Source organism: Acomys russatus, chromosome 28, assembly GCF_903995435.1.
Source record: "Acomys russatus chromosome 28, mAcoRus1.1, whole genome shotgun sequence".
In the NCBI taxonomy this organism is placed as follows: Eukaryota; Metazoa; Chordata; class Mammalia; order Rodentia; family Muridae; genus Acomys; species Acomys russatus.
Genome location: NC_067164.1, coordinates 5,280,186 through 5,299,370, shown reverse-complemented (window position 1 = coordinate 5,299,370; position 19,185 = coordinate 5,280,186). Strand labels below are relative to the sequence as shown.

At 45.9% G+C, this 19,185-nt stretch overlaps 1 protein-coding gene across 1 annotated transcript; it reads left to right on the top strand.

Moving 5' to 3' along the window:
* The first annotated feature begins 93 nt into the window (after positions 1-93).
* On the top strand, positions 94-13,457 carry Noa1 (nitric oxide associated 1). The gene is made up of 7 exons (XM_051170437.1): positions 94-1,252; positions 2,907-3,071; positions 4,148-4,353; positions 6,594-6,725; positions 9,154-9,270; positions 11,013-11,130; positions 13,172-13,457. Exons 1-7 carry the CDS (start codon positions 109-111, stop codon positions 13,369-13,371), a joined length of 2,082 nt encoding a protein of 693 aa, XP_051026394.1. The 5' UTR covers positions 94-108; the 3' UTR covers positions 13,372-13,457.
* The last annotated feature ends 5,728 nt before the right edge of the window (positions 13,458-19,185 follow it).

Sequence of the window (19,185 nt, the reverse complement as noted above, 5' to 3'; positions counted from 1 at the left end):
TCAACGTCGTTGGACAGTTCCCTTGCGTCTGGTCCGTGTCAAGAGAAGCTTCTAGGACACTAACACGTGTGCGCACGCGAGGCTCCGCCCTCGTCCCCCGCTGTCCGCATGCTGCCCGCGCGCTTGGGCTGCAGGCTGCTGTGCGGGTTCCTGCGGGGTCCCGTGCCTGCCGCTGCGTGCCATGGCCCAGCACGGTGGCTCCCAGTGCGCAAGTGTGAGGCCACCTTCTCCCAGCGCTCGTCATCCCTGGGCCGCCGGCTTCCTCCTAGCTCAACCGCGACCGACGATCGTGAGGAAGAAGACCTCGACGCGGAGGAGCGCTTTCTGTTCCCGGAGTACGTCCTGGAGCAGGACCCTGAGGAACAGTTGCGGGAACTGCGGGAGTTGCAGCAGCGGCAGCAGGAGGAGGAGCGACAGAGGTTGCAGGAGCGGGAAGAGCGGCTACAGCAGAAGCTGCGGGCGAGCCTCCGGACGCTGCCGGTCCCGGAGCTTCCAGACACCCCGGTGCCGCCCAGCGACATCTACTGCTCCGGCTGCGGGGCCGAGCTGCATTGCCAACACCCCGGCTTGCCCGGCTACCTGCCGGACGAGAAGTTCCACGGCGCTGCCCAGGCCGACGGCGGCCCGGCGCGGATGGTGTGCCAACGCTGCTGGCTGCTGGTGCACCACCGACGTGCCCTGCGCCTGCAAGTGAGCTGCGAGCAGTACCTGGAGCTGGTGAGCACCGCCCTGCGGCGGCCTGGGCCGGCTCTGGTGCTCTATATGGTGGACCTGCTCGACCTGCCGGATGTCCTGCTGCCCGACTTGCCCAAGCTGGTGGGCCCTAAGCAGGTCTTCGTGCTCGGGAATAAAGTGGACCTGCTGCCCCAGGACGCGCCCGGCTACTTGCAGCGCCTGCGGAAACGCCTGTGGGACGACTGCATCCGCGCCGGGCTTATGGTGGCCCCTGGCCACCGAGGACCACAGTACCCTCCCGGAGATGAGCCACAGGACGAGAAAATAAATCGGAATCTGCCAGCCAGGCCCCGCACTGTGATCAAGGACGTGCGGCTGATCAGCGCCAAGACGGGCTACGGAGTTGAAGAATTGATCTCTGCACTTCAGCGCTCCTGGCGCTACCGCGGCGACGTCTACCTGGTGGGCACCACGAACGCCGGCAAGTCCACTCTCTTTAACACACTCCTGGAGTCTGATTACTGCACCGCCAAGGGCTCTGAAGCCATCGACAGGGCCACCATCTCCCCCTGGCCAGGTGAGGCCCCATTTTGAGAAATTAGACTTGACCCCCGGCACCTAGTACGTCTTCCCTTAAATATCCACCTTGAGCTCCCCGGAGCTGCCTCTTGACATTTTTTTCTCCCCACTTTGGTCATACCTCTTGTGACAGGTTAGGGTTTACAAATTCGATGCATGTTTGGTTTTCTAATAGAGATAGATGTTTCTAGAGGGGCCCCGGATAAAGCTTGGTTGCTAAAGTGCTTGCTTAGCATGCATGAAGCCAGAGGTAGTGTACAGCACTGCATAAACTAGGTGTGGTGGCAAGCTCCTGTATCCCCAGCACCCAGGAGGTGGAGGCAGGAGGATCAGGAGACCAAAGCCATTCTCAGCTACGTAGTTGGAGGCCATCGTGGGAAAGATACATAAACCCCTGTCTATACAAAACAAACGAACACACCCTGTTTTCTTTTTACTCTTAAGGCCCTTCACCCCTCAGTCTTATTCTTCACCCCTTGAATTTATTTATTCTTGGGCTGTTAGACTATACATATGAAGGAGTTGATGCAGTCTGGTGTGGAGATATCTCAAGAAGAAACGGCAGTGTTCTGAGTTAAGGAAACTAGTAGATTGGCATGGCGATGCTGTCCGTCATCACACTGCTGGCGAGTCAGAGCCTGAGGCTGCGTTGCAAGAGCCTGTCTGGAGGAAGAAACTGAGGATCGAGGGGGAAACTTGTGTACTCGTTTAGTCTTGGGAATTAGGTTGACAGAAAATTGTTCCCTTGAAGCCAGAGTTTCCCTCTGTTAGCTGCGCTTTGGCACTGCATACTTAAAAACTGCCTATGGACATATCACTCTGGATGTACTAAAGCAGTGGGTCACTTTGTTTTGTTTTGTTTTGTTGGTTTTTCAAGACAGGGTTTCTTGGGGCTGGAGAGAGCTCAGAGGTTACGGACACTGACTGCTCTTCCAGAGGTCCTGAGTTCAATTCCCAGCAACCACATAGTGGCTCACAACCATCTATAATGTGATCTGATGCCCTCTTCTGGCCTGCAGCGGTACATGCAGGCACAGCACTATACATAATAAATAAATCTTTTTTAAAAAGAGAAAAGACAGGGTTTCTCTGTACATCCTTGGCTGTCTTGGACTTGCTTTGTAGACCAAGCTGGCCTCGAACTCATGGACATATCTACCTGCTTCTGCCTCCCCAAATGCTGGGATTATAGGTGAGCAGTGGTATTTAACCTGTGGGCCACGACCTCTTTGGAAATAGGGAAAGAAAATGACCCTTTCACAGGGATGGCCTAAGATCATCAGAAAACACAGATACTTACATTATGATTTATAACAGTAGCAAAATTGTAATTATGAAGTAGCAATGGAAATAATTTTATGGTTGGGGGTCACCACAACATGACGAAGTATTAAGTAAAGGTCTGTAGCATTAGGAAGGTTGAGAACCACTGGTATAGAGGATAAATGGTGAAGCAGGGGTAAAATAGACTTGCATATTTTGTATCTAGATTCTGAGTTAGCCTGTGAAGCCGTCACTAGGCATATTACATTTTAAAGGGGGGTGGAATAATTATATAGCTGTTGTCATGAAGGTTAAGGTAAGTAAATCAGAAATGTTTGGTTTTCCTCTCTCATGCTTTTTTTTGAAAACTTGCTCTTTTGGTATTTCAGGTACTACATTAAACCTCCTGAAGTTTCCTATTTGCAACCCAACTCCTTACAGAATGTTCAAAAGACAAAAGAGGCTTAAAGAAGATGCAACCAAAGCCGAAGAAGATCTCAGTGAGCAGGAAAAACGTCAGCTCAGTCAACTGAAAAAGCATGGTTACGTAGTAGGTATGCATCCTTCCTCCTCAGGAAGACTCACACTGGTTCTGTGGTACGGTTGTTTAGGACCATGCACACAGACACTGGGGCTAGCCACTTTTGCAAGAAGAGACTTCCTTCCCTATTCTGCAATAAAGGCTTTTTGTAGGAAAGGTTACTATTGTTTGGAAACCCAAACTAGCAAAGGCAGTAAATGTCTTTGACTAGGTTGTCTGCCTCCTTCGTAACTGTCTTCTGATTTCATTAAAGGGGGAATAATGGGATTTTTAACACCACCTGACTGAATATACATAGCCTGAAACACAGTTGACTCACATTATCTTCTAATGAAGACAAAAATATCATCATAGCCACAGTCTCAGTTTTAGTGGCTTATTTAGGGCAGACATAAAAAGTGTCTTCAGAGCCCAGCCTAGTGGTGCACTCCTTTAGTCCCAGCACTTGGGAGGCAGAGGCAAGTGGATCTCTGTGAGTTTGAGGCCAGCCTGGTCTACATAGAGAACAGCCAAAGCTACATAGTGAGACCCTTTTGCAGAGGGGGTGGGTCTTCAGGGATATCAGGTACATATCTGTTATCACAGCACTTGGGAGAGTTAAGAAAAACCTCAATTCCACAGTGATTTTGAAGTAAGCCTGGACTACATGAAATATTTTCTGAAATCCAAACCACAACCAAAATAAATACGTGTGTGTGTCTGTGTGTATGCGTATGTACGTGTGTGTGTGTGTGTGTGTGTGTGTGTGTGTGTGTATGATCTGTCTCCTATCACTATAAAAGCTGAGAGAAAATCACAAGTTTAACACCGTCTTGAACTATGTACAGAAGCCAGGCGGTGGTGGCGCACGCCTTTAATCCCAGCACTCGAGAGGCAGAAACAGGTGGATCGTTGTGAGTTCAAGGCCAGTCTGGTCTACAAAGTGAGTCCAGGACAGCCAAGGCTACACAGAGAAACCCCTGTCGGGGGGGGGGGGGGGGGAAGGAACAGAGCTATGTACAGAAAACACACCTCAAATTTTTTCTTATGACCCAGACAGAGCGAGTGTATTACAGGAGAGTCTGATAACCCCAGTTTAATTTGTTCTAGGAAGAGTTGGAAGAACATGGTTGTTCTCCAGAGAACAGAAGGAAGGGGTTCCCTTTCAGTTTGATGCCGACTCGCTGGCCTTTGACACGGAAAATGAACCTGTCGTAGCTGTGCGCGATTGTGCCAAACAAGTGGAGCTGACCCCAGAGGATGTGAGAGATGCCCGCTGGTTTTATGACACCCCTGGAATTACAAAAAAAAGCTGTGTATGTATTTGGTTTCTCTTAGAAACGTTTACTTTTAATTGTAGAAGTATTTTTTTTTCTTAACTGGCAGAAAACAAGCAAAGAGGTGTGCTGCATTTCTGGTTTCTTTATAAAAGCAGTTCAGTGGTAAATCTATGTGCCATCAAATTCTATATTCATTCAGTTGACACTCCCATAGGCAAACCACAGTTAGCACTGTGGTTCTTACCTAAGGGAGGTGTAGTATAGGTTCTTTTTTTGTTGTTTTGTTTTGTTTTCCGAGACAGGGTTTCTGTGTGTAACCTTAGCTGTGCTGGACTTGCTTTGTAGTCCAGGCTGGCCTCGAACTCACAAAAGGATCCGCCTGCCTCTGCCTCCCAAGTGCTGGGATTAAAGGCGTGCGCCACCACGCCCGGCTTAGGTTCCTGTATTTTCAAGTTACAGATTATAAACACTGCAACCCAGCTTCCTAGTACATGCTGGAATTCCCTTGAAAACGTGTCAATCATAAAGCCACATATTTTAAACTGAAGTGAGTTATGACAACTTATCGGAGCAATGTCACATGAACTCCTGGGGTGTTCAGCTGTTGTTTGCCTGCTCTTTTCATTGCGCGCAAGTCTCCCAGGAATTTGTAGTACCCATTGCTCTTCAAAGCTCTGTGGAACAAACATGGCATGTATTTCCCCTGGCAGATCTTGAAACACTTTCAATTCTGGGTGGTCAAGGGACCGTATTTTCAGAGTAGGGTTACCTCCTTCTATCCTGCCGTTACCCACCCCTTTACTCAGATTATAACATCTCACATGTAACTTAGTGCTTGTCTAATTAAATTAAGCCTATATTTAGCTAAGATGGTGGTGCACGCATTTTGCTTAATACATTTTATTCCAGTTGCATCCATTTTTCTATCAAAAAAAAAAAAAGTAGGAAATTTGTTATGACTACTCAAACTTCTGGTGTATATAAAACCCATTTTCTTTATTCATTCCTCTGTTGATAGACACCTAGGTTGGTTCCATAGCTTAGCTGCTGTGATTTCATTTTTAAATGATTTTTTTTTTTTTAAATATTACGAGAATCTGTTAATCCCTCGCTTTCTGTACTGGCTGGTTTTGTATATCAGCTTGACACAGCTAGAGTCATCAGAGAGAAAGGAGCCTCAGTTGAGGAAATGCCTCTATGAGATCCAGCTGTAAGGCATTTTCTCAGTAGTGATCCCTGGGGAAGGTGGTCCTGGATTCCATAAAGCAGGCTGAACAAGCCAGAAAGCAGCAAGCATCTCTGTGGCCTCTGCATCAGCTCCCGCCTGGGCTCCTGCCCGGACCTCTGGTGAGGAACACCTTGCTTTTTGGTCCTGGTGTTTTGCCAGAGCGATAGAAACCCTAAGATCCTTTTTTTTTTTTTTTTTTTTTTTCCCCTTCAGTCTCTTAAAAAAAACGTTGGGCCTGTGGTTGGAGAGGTGTTTCAGGGTGTCTGCTGTTGGAGACATTGTTGCTCTCAGAGGAGCCAAGTCCAATTTGCAGTTCCCACAGGTGGCTCACAGCCTCATGTACAGTTCCAAGGGATCTAATACCTTTTCCTGGCCTCTGCAGGCAGCCACATACAGGCGTACACAAATCTAAGAAACCAAGAAACCTCAGGTCTCCTCAAGCCAAGATGCATGATAGTAGTTTTCTGACTATTTTCAGGAGAAAGAGATCTTCTAAGTTATAGACTGGTTCCTAAACTAGAGCGACCACTTTGCTTTTTGGCTTCATTTGAAGAAGGTGGGCATTTTTATTTTTTGAGGCAGGGTCTTGGGTTCAGGCTAGCCTAGAACTGTGACAGTCCTCCTGCCTCAGGCTTCCAGAGCTGGGGTTTGTAGATAGGAACCATTTTGCATTTGATGTTCCCATGTTGAATCCTTAGACTCTGGGGTCACATTGTCCATACTGTAAAGCTAGGAGGTCCTTGAGCATACATTTTCATTCTTAGTGAGCCAGCAGGGGTACATGCTAATTTTGACATTTGGGAGACAGTGCTGTCATAGAAAAGTCTCATACACCTATGAAATTATTATGTCACTGTTTAATACCTGTGAAATGAGCAGAATCACAGTTAATTTAGAGATAATATATAAGTTTTATATGTGGCTAATGAAATAATTTGGTTTGCTGTAAAGTCGGAACATTTTTTTCAGTATGTAATTTTGTAAGTAAATCACAAAATATGTTGAGCTAAAGTAGTCTTCTAAATAAATCTTGTCATTTGCTTTACAGATTTTAAATCTTCTAACAGAAAAAGAAGTTGATATTGTGTTACCAACACATTCCATAATCCCAAGAACCTTTATTCTCAGGCCAGGAATGGCTCTATTTCTGGGTGCTATAGCTCGGATAGATTTCCTACAGGTAAGGAAACCTACACTATTGGACTATGAAAAAGTATTAGAGTGCACTTTAGGAATGCTGTGTGCGTAAAATTTTATAGCAAAAACTTGGAAAGACGTAGGCCTAATTGAATAATACTGTGTTAAAATCTGTAAAATTGGTCCCAGAGAAGATGGCTCAACAGTTAGGAGTGCTTGGTGCTCTGTCAAAGGATCACGGTGCAGCCCCCAGCACCACTGGGCAGCACACCACCACTCCAGCTGTAGCTCTTGGGGATCCACCTATTCAGCAACCTGTGGGCACCTGCATTCATATGAACTTAGCCCCACACAGATACACACACAATGAAAACAACAATAAATCTAAAAGTTGTTTTAAGATTTATTTATTTTATGTATATGTGTGTTTTTAACTGGATGTATGTATGTGCACCGTGTGTATACCTAGTGACCAAAAAAATTTCAGAAGATGACATCAATGCCCCTGGAACTGGAGGTACAGCTGGCAGTGAGCCAACATGTGGGTACGAGGCGTCAAACCCATGTCCTCTACAGGAGCAACAGGCGCTCTTAACTGCTGAGCCACTCCTTCGAGACAGGGTTTCTCTGTGTAGCCTTGCCTGTCCTGGAACTTACTCTGTAGACCAGGCTGGCCTCGAACTCACAGTGATCCACTTGCCTCTGCTTACCACTGCCTGGCCCTAAAAAAAATAATTTTTAAAAAAATACTTTTAGCCAGGCGTGGTAGCACACGCCTTTAATCCCAGCACTTGGGAGGCAGAGGCATGCAGATCTCTGTGAGTTCAAGGCCAGCCTGGTCTACAGAGTGAGTTCCAGGACAACTGGAACTGTTACCAAGACTCTGAAGAGCCATGCTTTGAGTTCCTTTTCAGACAGTTATTCCAATGACGTTCCAGCCTCAGACTTGGCTGGAGGCCCTTTGGACCTCACATAACAGAGGCTCACAGCCCTTACTTCAACTGACTCCTGGTTTTATGCCATAAACAGTACGCACTCAGGACTTCCACCTTTCACAGCACATTTTCACAGCTGTTAGGAAAATGGGCTGCCATGGCCAAAGATGACAGCCCTGACGGGGCCAGGACCTACGGCTGGTTTGTAGGGAACAGTTGTAGAACTGCGAGACCAGATGAGCATATTCCAGACCCGCATGCCTGACTGAGAGTCCCAGGCCCAGCTTGGGGTGCTCTTCATTGTAGGGCATAAAACTGGCCCCGCCCCTTGGCATGTGCTGTCAGCTGAGACAGTCACAGCCTGCTCAACAGCGAGCAGACGATTTCTACCTCTTAAGAAATCCTTTATACTTTCAAAAATGGGATGAGCTGTGGTCCCCGCTCCTCTCCCCCCCCCACCCCCCGCATCCTTTTTAAAAATGTTTCTGAAACTACAAAAACAAAAAAACCAAACCTCCCATTTACAGAACAGTTGATACAGATATCCCTTTGCCTTGTACAAGGGAGGCGGGCCCACCAACAGGTAGCTGGTCAGACTTGGCTTCCTCTTCTACAGAGGCTGGATTATTCTTCGGTCTGTTTTCTGCACAGAGATCTGTAGTTTGCTGATCCGCCACTTCAGCCTGTTTGCCCTTTGCTCCCCTTTTCTCTTGCATTTGCACTTTGGTCTGATTTGCCCATTCCCTTGGCCTTTTTTCATGCACCTTGGCAGAGGTGGGTTTGACTGTCAGACCCGAGACTGCCCTTCACCGGATCAGACCATCATGGCAGGCTTGTGATAGGCTGTGTGTGCTGAGCCCGTCATGAGCTGCTCGTTTCTTTGGTTTTTAAGACAGGGTCTCCATATACTGCCCAGGTTGGCCTTGAATTCAGCATCTTCCTGCCTCAGTCTCCTACAGGTTTACCACCATGCATTTCAGTTTTGTTTTTAATCTCAGGTGTGTAGACATTTTAGTTTTGTATTTTTTTTGTTTGTTTAATTGGTTGGTTTTGGTTTTTGATACAAAGTTTCTCTGTGTAGCCTTTGCTGTCCTGGAATCACTCTGTAGACCAGGCTGGCCTCAAACACATAGCAATCGACCTGCCTCTGCCTCCCAAGTGCAGGGATTAAAGGCATGTGCCACCATGCCCAGCTCTTAGTTTTGTATTTTACAGGAATAATTAAAATATTTTATTTCTGTCCTATGCCTTTTTAGGTCATTAATATATAATTTGCTTACAGTTGAAAGGAAACTTGACATGATTTCTATTTGTCCTCTTTTTTGTGTTGTTGCTTTGGGACAGGATCTCCGGTTAACCTTAAACTCAATGTTGTAGCTGAGGTTGTCTTGAACTCCTAATCTTCCAGCCTCTCCCTCCCTTGCTGGGATTAAAGATAGGCACCAGACACCCAGCTTTTATTTCTGTTTTAGATTGTACATTACAGTGTGTAGGTTTTCCTATTCTGTAAAATAACTTCTTTCTTCATTTCTTAAGGGAGATCAGTCAGCGTGGTTTACAGTTGTGGCTTCCAACTTCCTTCCTGTTAATATTACTTCCTTGGACAAGGCAGATGCTCTGTATGAGAAACATGCAGGTCACGAGTTACTGATGGTAAGCAATGCAACTTGATGGCTACATGGTTAGGGTGGCTGTGCCCTCGGATGGTTCCATACCCCAGGTGATAAAGGCTGCTGGATAGAACCATCAGTTTACATCAGCTAGCTCTTATGTCACCTCATTCTCTGAGCATTCTAGTTATAAAGCGGTAATAGGCTGCACAGGAAAAGGGGTGTTGACTTGGTCTGAGCCAATAAAAGCCACAGCAGTGTTTTTCTCTACAGTACATAGTCCAATATGGTGGCCACAAGCCACATGGAGTACTCTAGTTAGAATTACATGAAATTTCAAATGTGCCTCCTTAATCACACAGACCACTTTTTCTAGTCCCTGATAGCAACATTACTGCAGAAAATTGTATTGGACAAGCTGGAGAGGAATCATGGCAGTCATAGCACAGACCTTTCATCTCAGCGTTTGGGAAGCCAAAGCAGGTAGATCTCTGTGAGTTCGAGACCAACCTGGGCTACATATTGAATTCCATAACAAAAAGAAGTTACAGATTTTGTCACAATTGAGGGGTACTGTTGGTATCTAGTTGTGGGGTGAGGGGGTCCAAGTGATGCTAAGCCATCCTGCAGCAGACAGGCAAGCCACTTACAATGACGGACAAACTAAACTGTCAGTAGTGATTGAGAATCACTGGTCTGAGCAGAAGAGTTTTCCTACCTCATTCCTAATCCCAGACATTCATTTTTACAGGCTCCCTTTTTTTTCTCCTCTTTTCCCTTCTCCTTTAGACTATAAATATGTTTTGATTGTTCTCATCTTTACTTAATGAACAAAATGTCTAAAACAGTGCCTTTACTTATAGCCCAGCCTACTCTAGCCCAGTTCATCCCATACCATCCCACTGAAATTCACCAGGCCCAGTTGTCTGAGGTCTATTTCCAGCTCATCTGCAAGACAGGCCCTAAGCACCCCTAGCAATACACATGGTATATTAAATTTTGTTTGGGCTGGAGAGATGGCTCAGCAGTTAAAAATGGTAGCTGCTCTTCCAGAGAGCCTGAGTTCAATTCCTAGCACCCACGTGGTGGCTAACAACCATCTGTAACTGCAGTTCCAGGGGATCTGAGGTCCCCTTCTGGCCCCCTTGGGCATTGCACCCACATGGTGCACAGACACGTAGAAGGCAAAGGCAGTAGAATCAGAAGTTTAAGACCATCCTTGACTGCCCGGCATGTTTGAAGGTAGCATTGGATCTTTTTTTTTTTTTTTTTTTTTTTTTTGGTTTTTTGAGACAGGGTTTCTCTGTGTAGCCTTGGCCATCCTGGACTCACTTTGTAGACCAGACTGGCCTCGAACTCACAGCGATCCACCTACCTCTGCCTCCCGAGTGCTGGGATTAAAGGCGTGCGCCACCACGCCCAGCTAGCATTGGATCTTGTTTCAAAATAAAAAAGGGAAAAGTCTCATTCTGTACCCCAGGCTAGCCTCAAATGCCTGATAATCTCCTTCCCCTATCCTCTCTCTGAGGGTTACAGCTTTGATCACCAAGTCCAGCTACAACTGATGGGCTTTGGGGTTAATTTTGTTTTGAGACAGGGTCTTACTATATACCTATGACTGGCTTAGTACTCAACTGTGCAGAACAGGCTGGTCTTGAACTCACAGAGAGATCCACCTCCCTCTGCCTCCTGGGTGCTGGAATCAAACTGTAAGCCACCATTCCCAACCCCAGTTACAGGGAATTTGATCGGACATTCCGAACCTCTTTCTTGATTTATTGGAAGGTCCCAATGGGTGGAAAAGAACGAATGGCACAGTTTCCTCCACTGGTTGCTGAAGATATTACATTAAAAGGAGGTGGAGACTCTGAAGCAGTAGCTGATATCAAGTTCTCCTCTGCAGGTATTGTACACATCGTTGTTATTGTTTGGTTTTGGTTTTCGAGACAGGTTTTCTCTGTGTAGCCTGGCTGTCCTGGAACTCGCTCTGTAGACCCAGGCTGGCCTTGAACTCAGCCTCTGTCTTCCAGCACTGAGATTAAAGGGATGCATCCCCACTGCCCAGCCCTGTTAATGTCCTCTCCCCCCCCACCAAGATTTATTTATTTATTATGTATACAGTGCTCTGCTTTCATGTACACCTGCACACCAGAAAAGGGCGTCAGATCACATTATAGATGGCTGTGAGCCACCATGTGGTTGCTGGGAAGTGAACTGAGGGCCTTTGGAAGAGCATACAGTGCTCTTAACTTCTGAGCCATCTCTCCAGCCTCTAGCAATGTCCTCTTTTTTAAAAAGGGCATAAGGAGGCAGAGGCAGGTGGATCACTGTTCAAGACCAGCCTGGGCTACAAAGTCAGTCCAGGACAGCCATGGCTACACAGAGAAACTGTCTCAAAAAACATAAAAAAGCTCACAACCATCTATAATATGATCGATGCCCTCTTCTGGCCTGTAGGTGTACATGCATGTGCCTAAATCCCAGCATTTGCAGGGTAGAGGCTGGAGATCAAGGCCAGGCTGCTCTACATGAGACTCCGACTCAGCAAAACTGTCTTTGGCCTAATGTCAAGTATACAAATGAAAAGCTGGGAGCTGGGTGTGTTGGTGCAGACCTTTGATGTGGGGGGGGGGGGTGGGGGGGGTGGGGGGGGGGGGGGGGGGGGGGGAGGAAGGGGGAATTAAAAAGAACATTGGCTGCTCATACAAAGGACCTAGGTTTATTTCCAGCACCCACATCAGGAAACTCACAACCACCTATAACTCCAGGGCCAGGGATCCAGCTCTCTGACATGAACACACAGACATAAAAAAGGGGGGGGGGGGGGGGAGTTGTGTTTTTGGTTGGTTGGTTTGTTTTGTTTTGTTTTGGAGACAGGATTTCTTGGCTGAACGTGGTAGTACACACCTTTGATCCCAGCACTCAGGAGGCAGAGGCAGGTGGATCACTGTGAGTTCAAGGCCAGCCTAGTCTACAAAGCAAGTCCAAAATAGCTAAGGCTACACAGAGAAACCCTGTCTCAAAAAAAAAAAAAAAAAAAAAAGACAGGGTTTCTCTGTGTCACCCTGGGTGTTCTGGACTCAATTTTGTATACCAGGCTGGTATCTAACTCACAAAGATCTACCTGACCCTGCCTCCCGAGTGCTGGGATTAAAGGTGTGTGCCACTACTGCCCAGCCTAAAAGTTTTTTTTTTTTTTTTTGAGACAGGATTACTAACTTGAATACATATTTATAGAAGCATGCTCTTAATTATAAAGTACACCTTGTTCTGAAATTGGCTTTGTACTTTTCACAAATCTGTTGTATGACTTTTCATTGTAATGTTTCTGAGGACTTTATTTACTGTGTGTCGGTTTTTACCTTCCAACTTGTTGAGGCTGGATCACTTATTTTAATGGCTTCTATTCAGATTCCAGGCCGGCTAGTCCACCAGCTTCTAGCCAATTCTCCTTTCTCTGTTCCTCATCTCCTGGAAGGAGGACTGGGGGATGCAGATGTGTTCCACCATGTCTAGGTTGTTTGTTGAGGCGCAGTTTCACAGGAAGCATTTCCTGATTGGCTAGACTGGAAACTATGTAGACCAGGCTGACTTTGAACCCACAGAGAGCCTCCTACTTCTACCTCTCAGTGGTGGGATGAAAGGCAGGTCCCCACAGAGGGACCAGAAGGATGCCAGAAGAGGGCATCAGATCCACTGGAGCTGAAGTTCTATGCTGCTGTGAGCCACGCAGTGTGTTTGGGCCCTCTTCAAGAGCAGTATACACTCTTAACTGCTGAGCCATCTGTCATACCCTACAACCCATCTGTCATGTGGGAACTAAGGTTCTAGCTTATATGACAAGCACCACCTACTGAGCCACCCCCTCAGTCTTGTTTGCTTTGATTCAGTTTCCTGACTAAAATGATGTGTAACAGTGTGTTGTGTTCTCTTGAATGTCTCAGGTTGGGTTGCAGTGACACCTTACTCTAAGGGCACACTGCATCTCCGCGGCTACACACCCAAAGGAGCGGCTCTGACTGTCCAGCCCCCTGTCTTGCCGTATATTGTTAACATCAAAGGGCAACGCATCAAGAAAAGTGTGGCCTATAGAACCAAGAAGCCTCAATCCCTGGTATACAATCTGATGAAGAAAAATAGATAAGTGAGGCAGATCTGGATTCACACTGGATAGTAACAGTATATTGAAATATGTTGAAAATGTATAAAATACAAAATAATAAAGACACACCAACACTTTTTTTAAAAGATGTATTTATTTTGTGTATATGAATGCTCTGCCTGCATCTACACCTGCAGGCCAGAAGAGGGCATCAGACCACATTATAGATGGCTGTGAGCCACCATGTGGTTGATGGGAATTGAACTGAGGGCCTCTGGAAGAGCAGGTAGTGCTCTTAACCTCTGAGCCATCTCTCTAGTCCCCAAACACTTATTTTTAAGTAGTTGTTGTTGTTGTTGTTGTTGTTGTTGTTGTTGTTTTAAAACAGGGTTTCTCTGTGTAGCCTCTGCTGTCCTGGACTCACTTTGTAGACCAGGCTGGCCTTCAACTCACAGCGATCCACCTGCCTCTGTTTCCCAAGTGCTGGGATTAAAGGCATGTACCACCACACCCAGCATTTTTAAAGATCTTAAAAGTAAACTTTTTAAACTACTTTTGAGGCTATCTTATATTGCTTATAATAAAAATCACTTTTTCTTAGTATATACATATCTGTGGCCCAAGTGCACATACGAGACTTATTACTTGCTTTAGATTTCCCTGGAGATCAGGCCTCATTTTTTTTATTTGGAGTTGATGGTTGACAAAGCAACCTAGTAACTGACATGGACAAAATAGCCTCATCCCCCAGAATACAGTGGCTGCCTTCCATTTAGCAAGCTGCTAAAACATGCTCACTCTATTAGTTCCTTTCACAGTCACTGTTACCAAAACAGGCAACAAGTACTCTGGTGCCTCACATTTGACCATGTCCCCTGGAGGGGGAGACCTGGTGGCACTCAGAGGAAGGACAGCAGGTTGCCAAGAAGAGACTTGATACCCTATGAGAATATACAGGGGGAGGTAATCCCCCTCAGGAACAGTCATAGAGGAGGGGAATAATGGGGAAATGGGGGGGGGGGGGGAGGGAGGAATGGGAGGATACAAGGGATGGGATAAACATTGGGATGTAACAAGAATAAATTAATAAAAATAAATAAATAAATAAATAAAATAAAAAAACAGGCAACAAAAACTATAGGAGGAAAGTTTTTTTTGTTTTGTTTTTTGGGGTTTTGTTGTTGTTGTTTTAGGAGGAAAGATTTATTTAGCTTCTGGTCCCAGAAACTTCACTGCAGGTCGACTCTGACAGAACATGCCAGAGGGCAGCCGTTCACACCTTGGAGGACCAAGAACCAGAGCACCACACCAGGAGTTTGGCTGTAACTTTCAAAGGCTTATTCCTAGTAACGCCCTTCTACCAGCTTGGCTCTACCTCTCATAGCCAAAATAGGGGGCTAGAGAGACAGCTCAGCTGTTATGAGTACTTGCTGTTCATTCAGAGGATCCAGCCTCATTTCCCTGCACCAACATGGCAGCTCACAACCGTCTGCAACCCCACTGCCAGGGGACCTGCCTCATCATACAGTTTGGTCCTAGAAACCAGGAATGAAAAACAAGAACAGATACATGTACAGAAGAGCCCTTATAATTTGTCTACGTTGCGCTGATGGAGCACAGGCCAACACGACCTGAATTTCCATGGGCTTTTTTTTTATTATGTATAGCATGGGTGGGGGTTGGGGGGAGTCTAGTCTCCATAGGAGGTCCATAGGAAAGTAGTCTCACACTGCAGTCATCCTGGAGGAGGAAGCTGCAGTGCCTAGTGTTTTCTGCACACAGAAGGATATGCCATCTCTCCAAGCCTCCACAGAAAGGCTTTGTCACTCCCATGGGTCCTTGACGTGGCTGTGCCATACCAAACTACACACATTGACTCAGGACTTCTTTTGTTCCCTACAAGGTCCAATGGCCTCAGAAAGCACCAGGCACACATGTGGTACACAGACATATGCAGACAAAAATACCCATACACACAAAAATAAGGGGAAAAAAAACCATTTAATTTTTTAAAAATGAACATTTCAGATTTTAATGGCAACTCAAGTTGTCATCCTTTCCCAACTAGCATGAAATGGAACAAAATATGGAAAGCAAACAACTTCCCTATTCAAAATTGGGGAAGGGATGTCCCACATATTAGCTGCCACCACCATCCTGCAGTCACATGGCCACACCCATGAGGGAGCTGAGACATATAGGAGGAAACGGGAACAGCTAGCAGTTTCAGCAAGGGAGAGTGGATACTGGAGCAAAAGTTAAAGATGTATCGTGTACAACCTAAATGTATGTGAGCCAGACATGAGAGCCCACGCCTGCGGTGTTAATACTCAGGAAGCCAAAGCCAGCCGGCAAACCTCCATGGGCTCTGGGCTAGGAATGCAGTTCATTTGGTAGAGTGTTTGCCTAGCATGTATGAAGTCCTGGGTTCCATTCCTTGCAACAGGTAAAGCAGGCATGGTACCATACACTTGTCATCCCAGCATCAGAAGCAGTTGTTTTGTTTGTTTTTCGAGACAGGGTTTCTCTGTGTAGCCTTGGCCATCCTGGACTCACTTTGTAGACCAGGCTGGCCTCGAACTCACAGCAATCCGCCTGCCTCTGCCTCCCAAGTGCTGGGATTAAAGGCAGAATCAGAAATTTAAATCCAAGATCATCCTGGCCTACATAGGGTTGAGGTCAGCCTAAACTACATCTTAAAGGGTCTAGACTCTTCCTGGCATATGATAAAATGCAAACTATCTCTTATCATTTACCTGTGCAAAGCTACTTCACAAGTCAGTAAGGCTTTTGTTATACTTATGAAGACTACCTTCTCTATGCACAATAAGCATAAGGCATAACTCACATGCTTATGAAATCTGGCCAGACCCTAGTGCTGAGATGCATGCCCATGGGATAAACTCCCAACATGTAGGAGCTCCAATGCAGTTCACACTCTCAGCCAGCGTGGGACAAACACCTATTATCCCAACACTAGGAAGGCCGAGGCAGGAGAATGACAAGTTTGAGACTTGGAAAGGAGATGGTGATGGTGGTTTTGAAACAAGGTCTCATGGAACCAAGGCTAGCTAGCCTCGATGAGATCCTCCTGTCTAGGCCTTTTGAACTGGCTTTACAGGTGTGCACCTCCACACCTGTCTTTTTGGTCAAGTAAATTCTACTGTAATTTGGTGAAGGCAGTTCTTTGGTTGTAAAGCTGATTTCAGTGTGTCTGCCATTCCTTGTCTGGCGAAACAGTGCTAGGAGCAACCTTGCCTTAGCCACCATCAGAAACTACCCCCAGTGTTGCAAACGCACCTCTAGAGGGTAGCCAGACTACCCAGTGAGACCCTGTTTCAAAAAAGCTAAAAAGTTTTTTTTTTCTTTTTTGAGACAGGCTTTCTCTGTATACTGGCTATCCTGGAATTCACTCTGTAGACCAAGCTGGTCTCAAACTCACAGAGATCCTCCTGCTTCTGCCTCCCTGAGTGCTGGGATTAAAAGCATGCACCACTCTGGCTGGCCTTCTTTTACTATTCTTTTTTTAAAGAGGGAAAACTAAAAATATAATTTAGGCTTTATTTATTTACAGATAGGATCTCATGTAGACCTGGCTCGCCTCAATTTCTGATACTCCTTTCTTTTTCTACTGCTGAGATTACAGGCATGAGCCAGCACGTTAAATTATGTTATAAAAAAAACAACAGAGCTGGGCATGGTGGCACATACCTTTACTCCCAGCACTTGGGAGACAGAGGCAGGTGGATCTCTGTGAGTTCAAGGACAGCCTGGTCTACAAAGGGAGTCCAGGACAGCAAAGATAACACAGAGAAACCCTGTCTCAAGAAAAAAAAATAAAAAGAAAAAAGTAAAAATATCTGAGATGTTTTGGGGTTCACCTTCAAAAGACCTTATCCATAGTTAGATGTAGTTTGCGGACTGTGGTGATTCGATTAAGATGTCACCCCTAGTCAGATGTGGTGGCACAGGCTTTAATCCCAGCACTTAGGATGCAGAGAAAAGGAAAAAGAAAAAAGATCTCCCCACTTCCCAAGTGTGTGGCATTTGAATGCTTGGTCCAGTTGGTGGCTATCTGGGGAGGCTTTGGAGCAACCTTGCTGAAGGAAGAGCTTCACAGAGGTTTTGAGAGCGGAAAGACTCAGCATTTCAAGTTTGCTGTTTTCTGCTTGTGCTCTGAGATGTGAGCTCCTACTGTTCCCGCCGCCGGCGGCCGTGCGGAGAGCCTGCTGTCACTCTTCCTTTCTGCTATGGTGACAGACTCGTACTCCTCTGGAACCGCAAGGCCAGGAAACCCCTTCTCTAAGTTGGCTCGGTCGTGGTGTTTTATTACAGCCGGGGAGACATACAGGACCTGGGTTTTAAACTCATCCTGAATGCCAAATGCTGCCAACCCCCACAACTTTGTCATACTCAATTCCTGTGTCGACCAGGGAGAAGCCAAGACCAGGTGTGATCCTGTGTGCCTCCTTCCTGATCAAACATTCCTCAAGAGCTGGAGACAGACACTGGCTTCCTGCAGTGTGGCCAAGTTGTTCTCACTGAGCAGGTAGCCGTGTTCAAGCAGAGGCACACTCTCCTGGTGTTTTCCATGGTTTCTCTCCCGTGTGACTACTGTGTCACAGCAAGAGAATCATCTTCATTCTTCCTTGGCTGCTGTCCTCCCAGCATTATCTGTCGAAGCATAATGCTTAAGTGTCAAAAACACAGCCGCAGACTAGGTCTGCTAGGTCAGCAGGGCTGCCTGCTCTAAATGTACCATGCTGCTTTTTAATTACTATTGCTCTATAGTACAGCTTGAGATCGGGTATGGAGATTCCTCCTGAGGATCTTATATTGTATAAGATTGTTTTAGCTATTCTGGGTTTTTTTGTCTTTCCATATAAAGTTGAGAATTGACCTTTCAATGTCTTTAAAAAATAATTGTGTGACCAAGAAGAGACTTGATATCCTATGAGCATATACAGGTCAAGGAAATCCCCCTCAAGAACAGTGGGGAGGGGAATAAAGGGAAAATGGGAGGATACAAGGAATGGGATAACCATTGAGATGTAACAAGAATAAATTAATAAAAATTTTTAAAAAATAATTGTATAGGTATTTTGATAGGGATTGCAGTGAATCTGTAAATTGCTTTTGGTAAGATGGCCATTTTTACTATGTTAATTCTCCCCATCCACGAACAAGAGAGATCCCTCCATCTTCTCAAGTCACCTTCAATCTCTTTCTTCAGGGACTTAAAGTTTTTTTCAAACAAGTCCTTCACTTGCTTGGTTAGAGTTACTCCTAGATATTTTAAATTGCTTGTGGCTAACATGAAAGGTGTAGATTTCCTAATTTCTTCCTCTGTATGATTGTCATTTGATATAGGAAGGCTACTGATTTTTTTTAGTTAATTTTGTATCCAGCCAGTTTGCTGAACGTGCTTATCAGGTGCCTGCTCTAAATGTCTCTCTTCACGAGCTCTGCCCCAAGGATGCCCTGAGTGAGAGGGGCATGGTGTTTGAACACCCGCTGGGTGTGTGCCTCACTTTCCCTTTCATATCACAGGTAAGTCAATACTCCTAAATACAGCCGCATTCTCCTCAGGACACCTTGGATCCCTGTGTCTCAAAAATTTCCTTCTACTTCCTAAATAACTTAGAGCTTAGTTTCTGGGTTGTTAGTCTGGTGGAAGAATATATTCAGCCTTCATAGTCTTCACTGACAGATGCAACAACAGGTGCAATGTTAAAGCCAGGCACGAGTGTGATTCATGTTAGTCAGCCCGCCACCTCACAAGCAAAGGCAGGAGGATCACAAGTTCAAAGCCAGCCTGCCTCAAACTGCAAAGGTGCAATGCCTAATCCCAGATAA

Bases quoted from the DNA above. Each gene is read 5' to 3' on its own strand.
- Noa1 (XM_051170437.1), top strand. From the start codon at position 109: ATGCTGCCCGCGCGCTTGGGCTGCAGGCTGCTGTGCGGGTTCCTGCGG. The intron at 3,072-4,147 runs GTATGCATCCTT...AATTTGTTCTAG, and splicing joins AAAGCATGGTTACGTAGTAG to GAAGAGTTGGAAGAACATGG. The intron at 4,354-6,593 runs GTATGTATTTGG...TTTGCTTTACAG, and splicing joins GAATTACAAAAAAAAGCTGT to ATTTTAAATCTTCTAACAGA.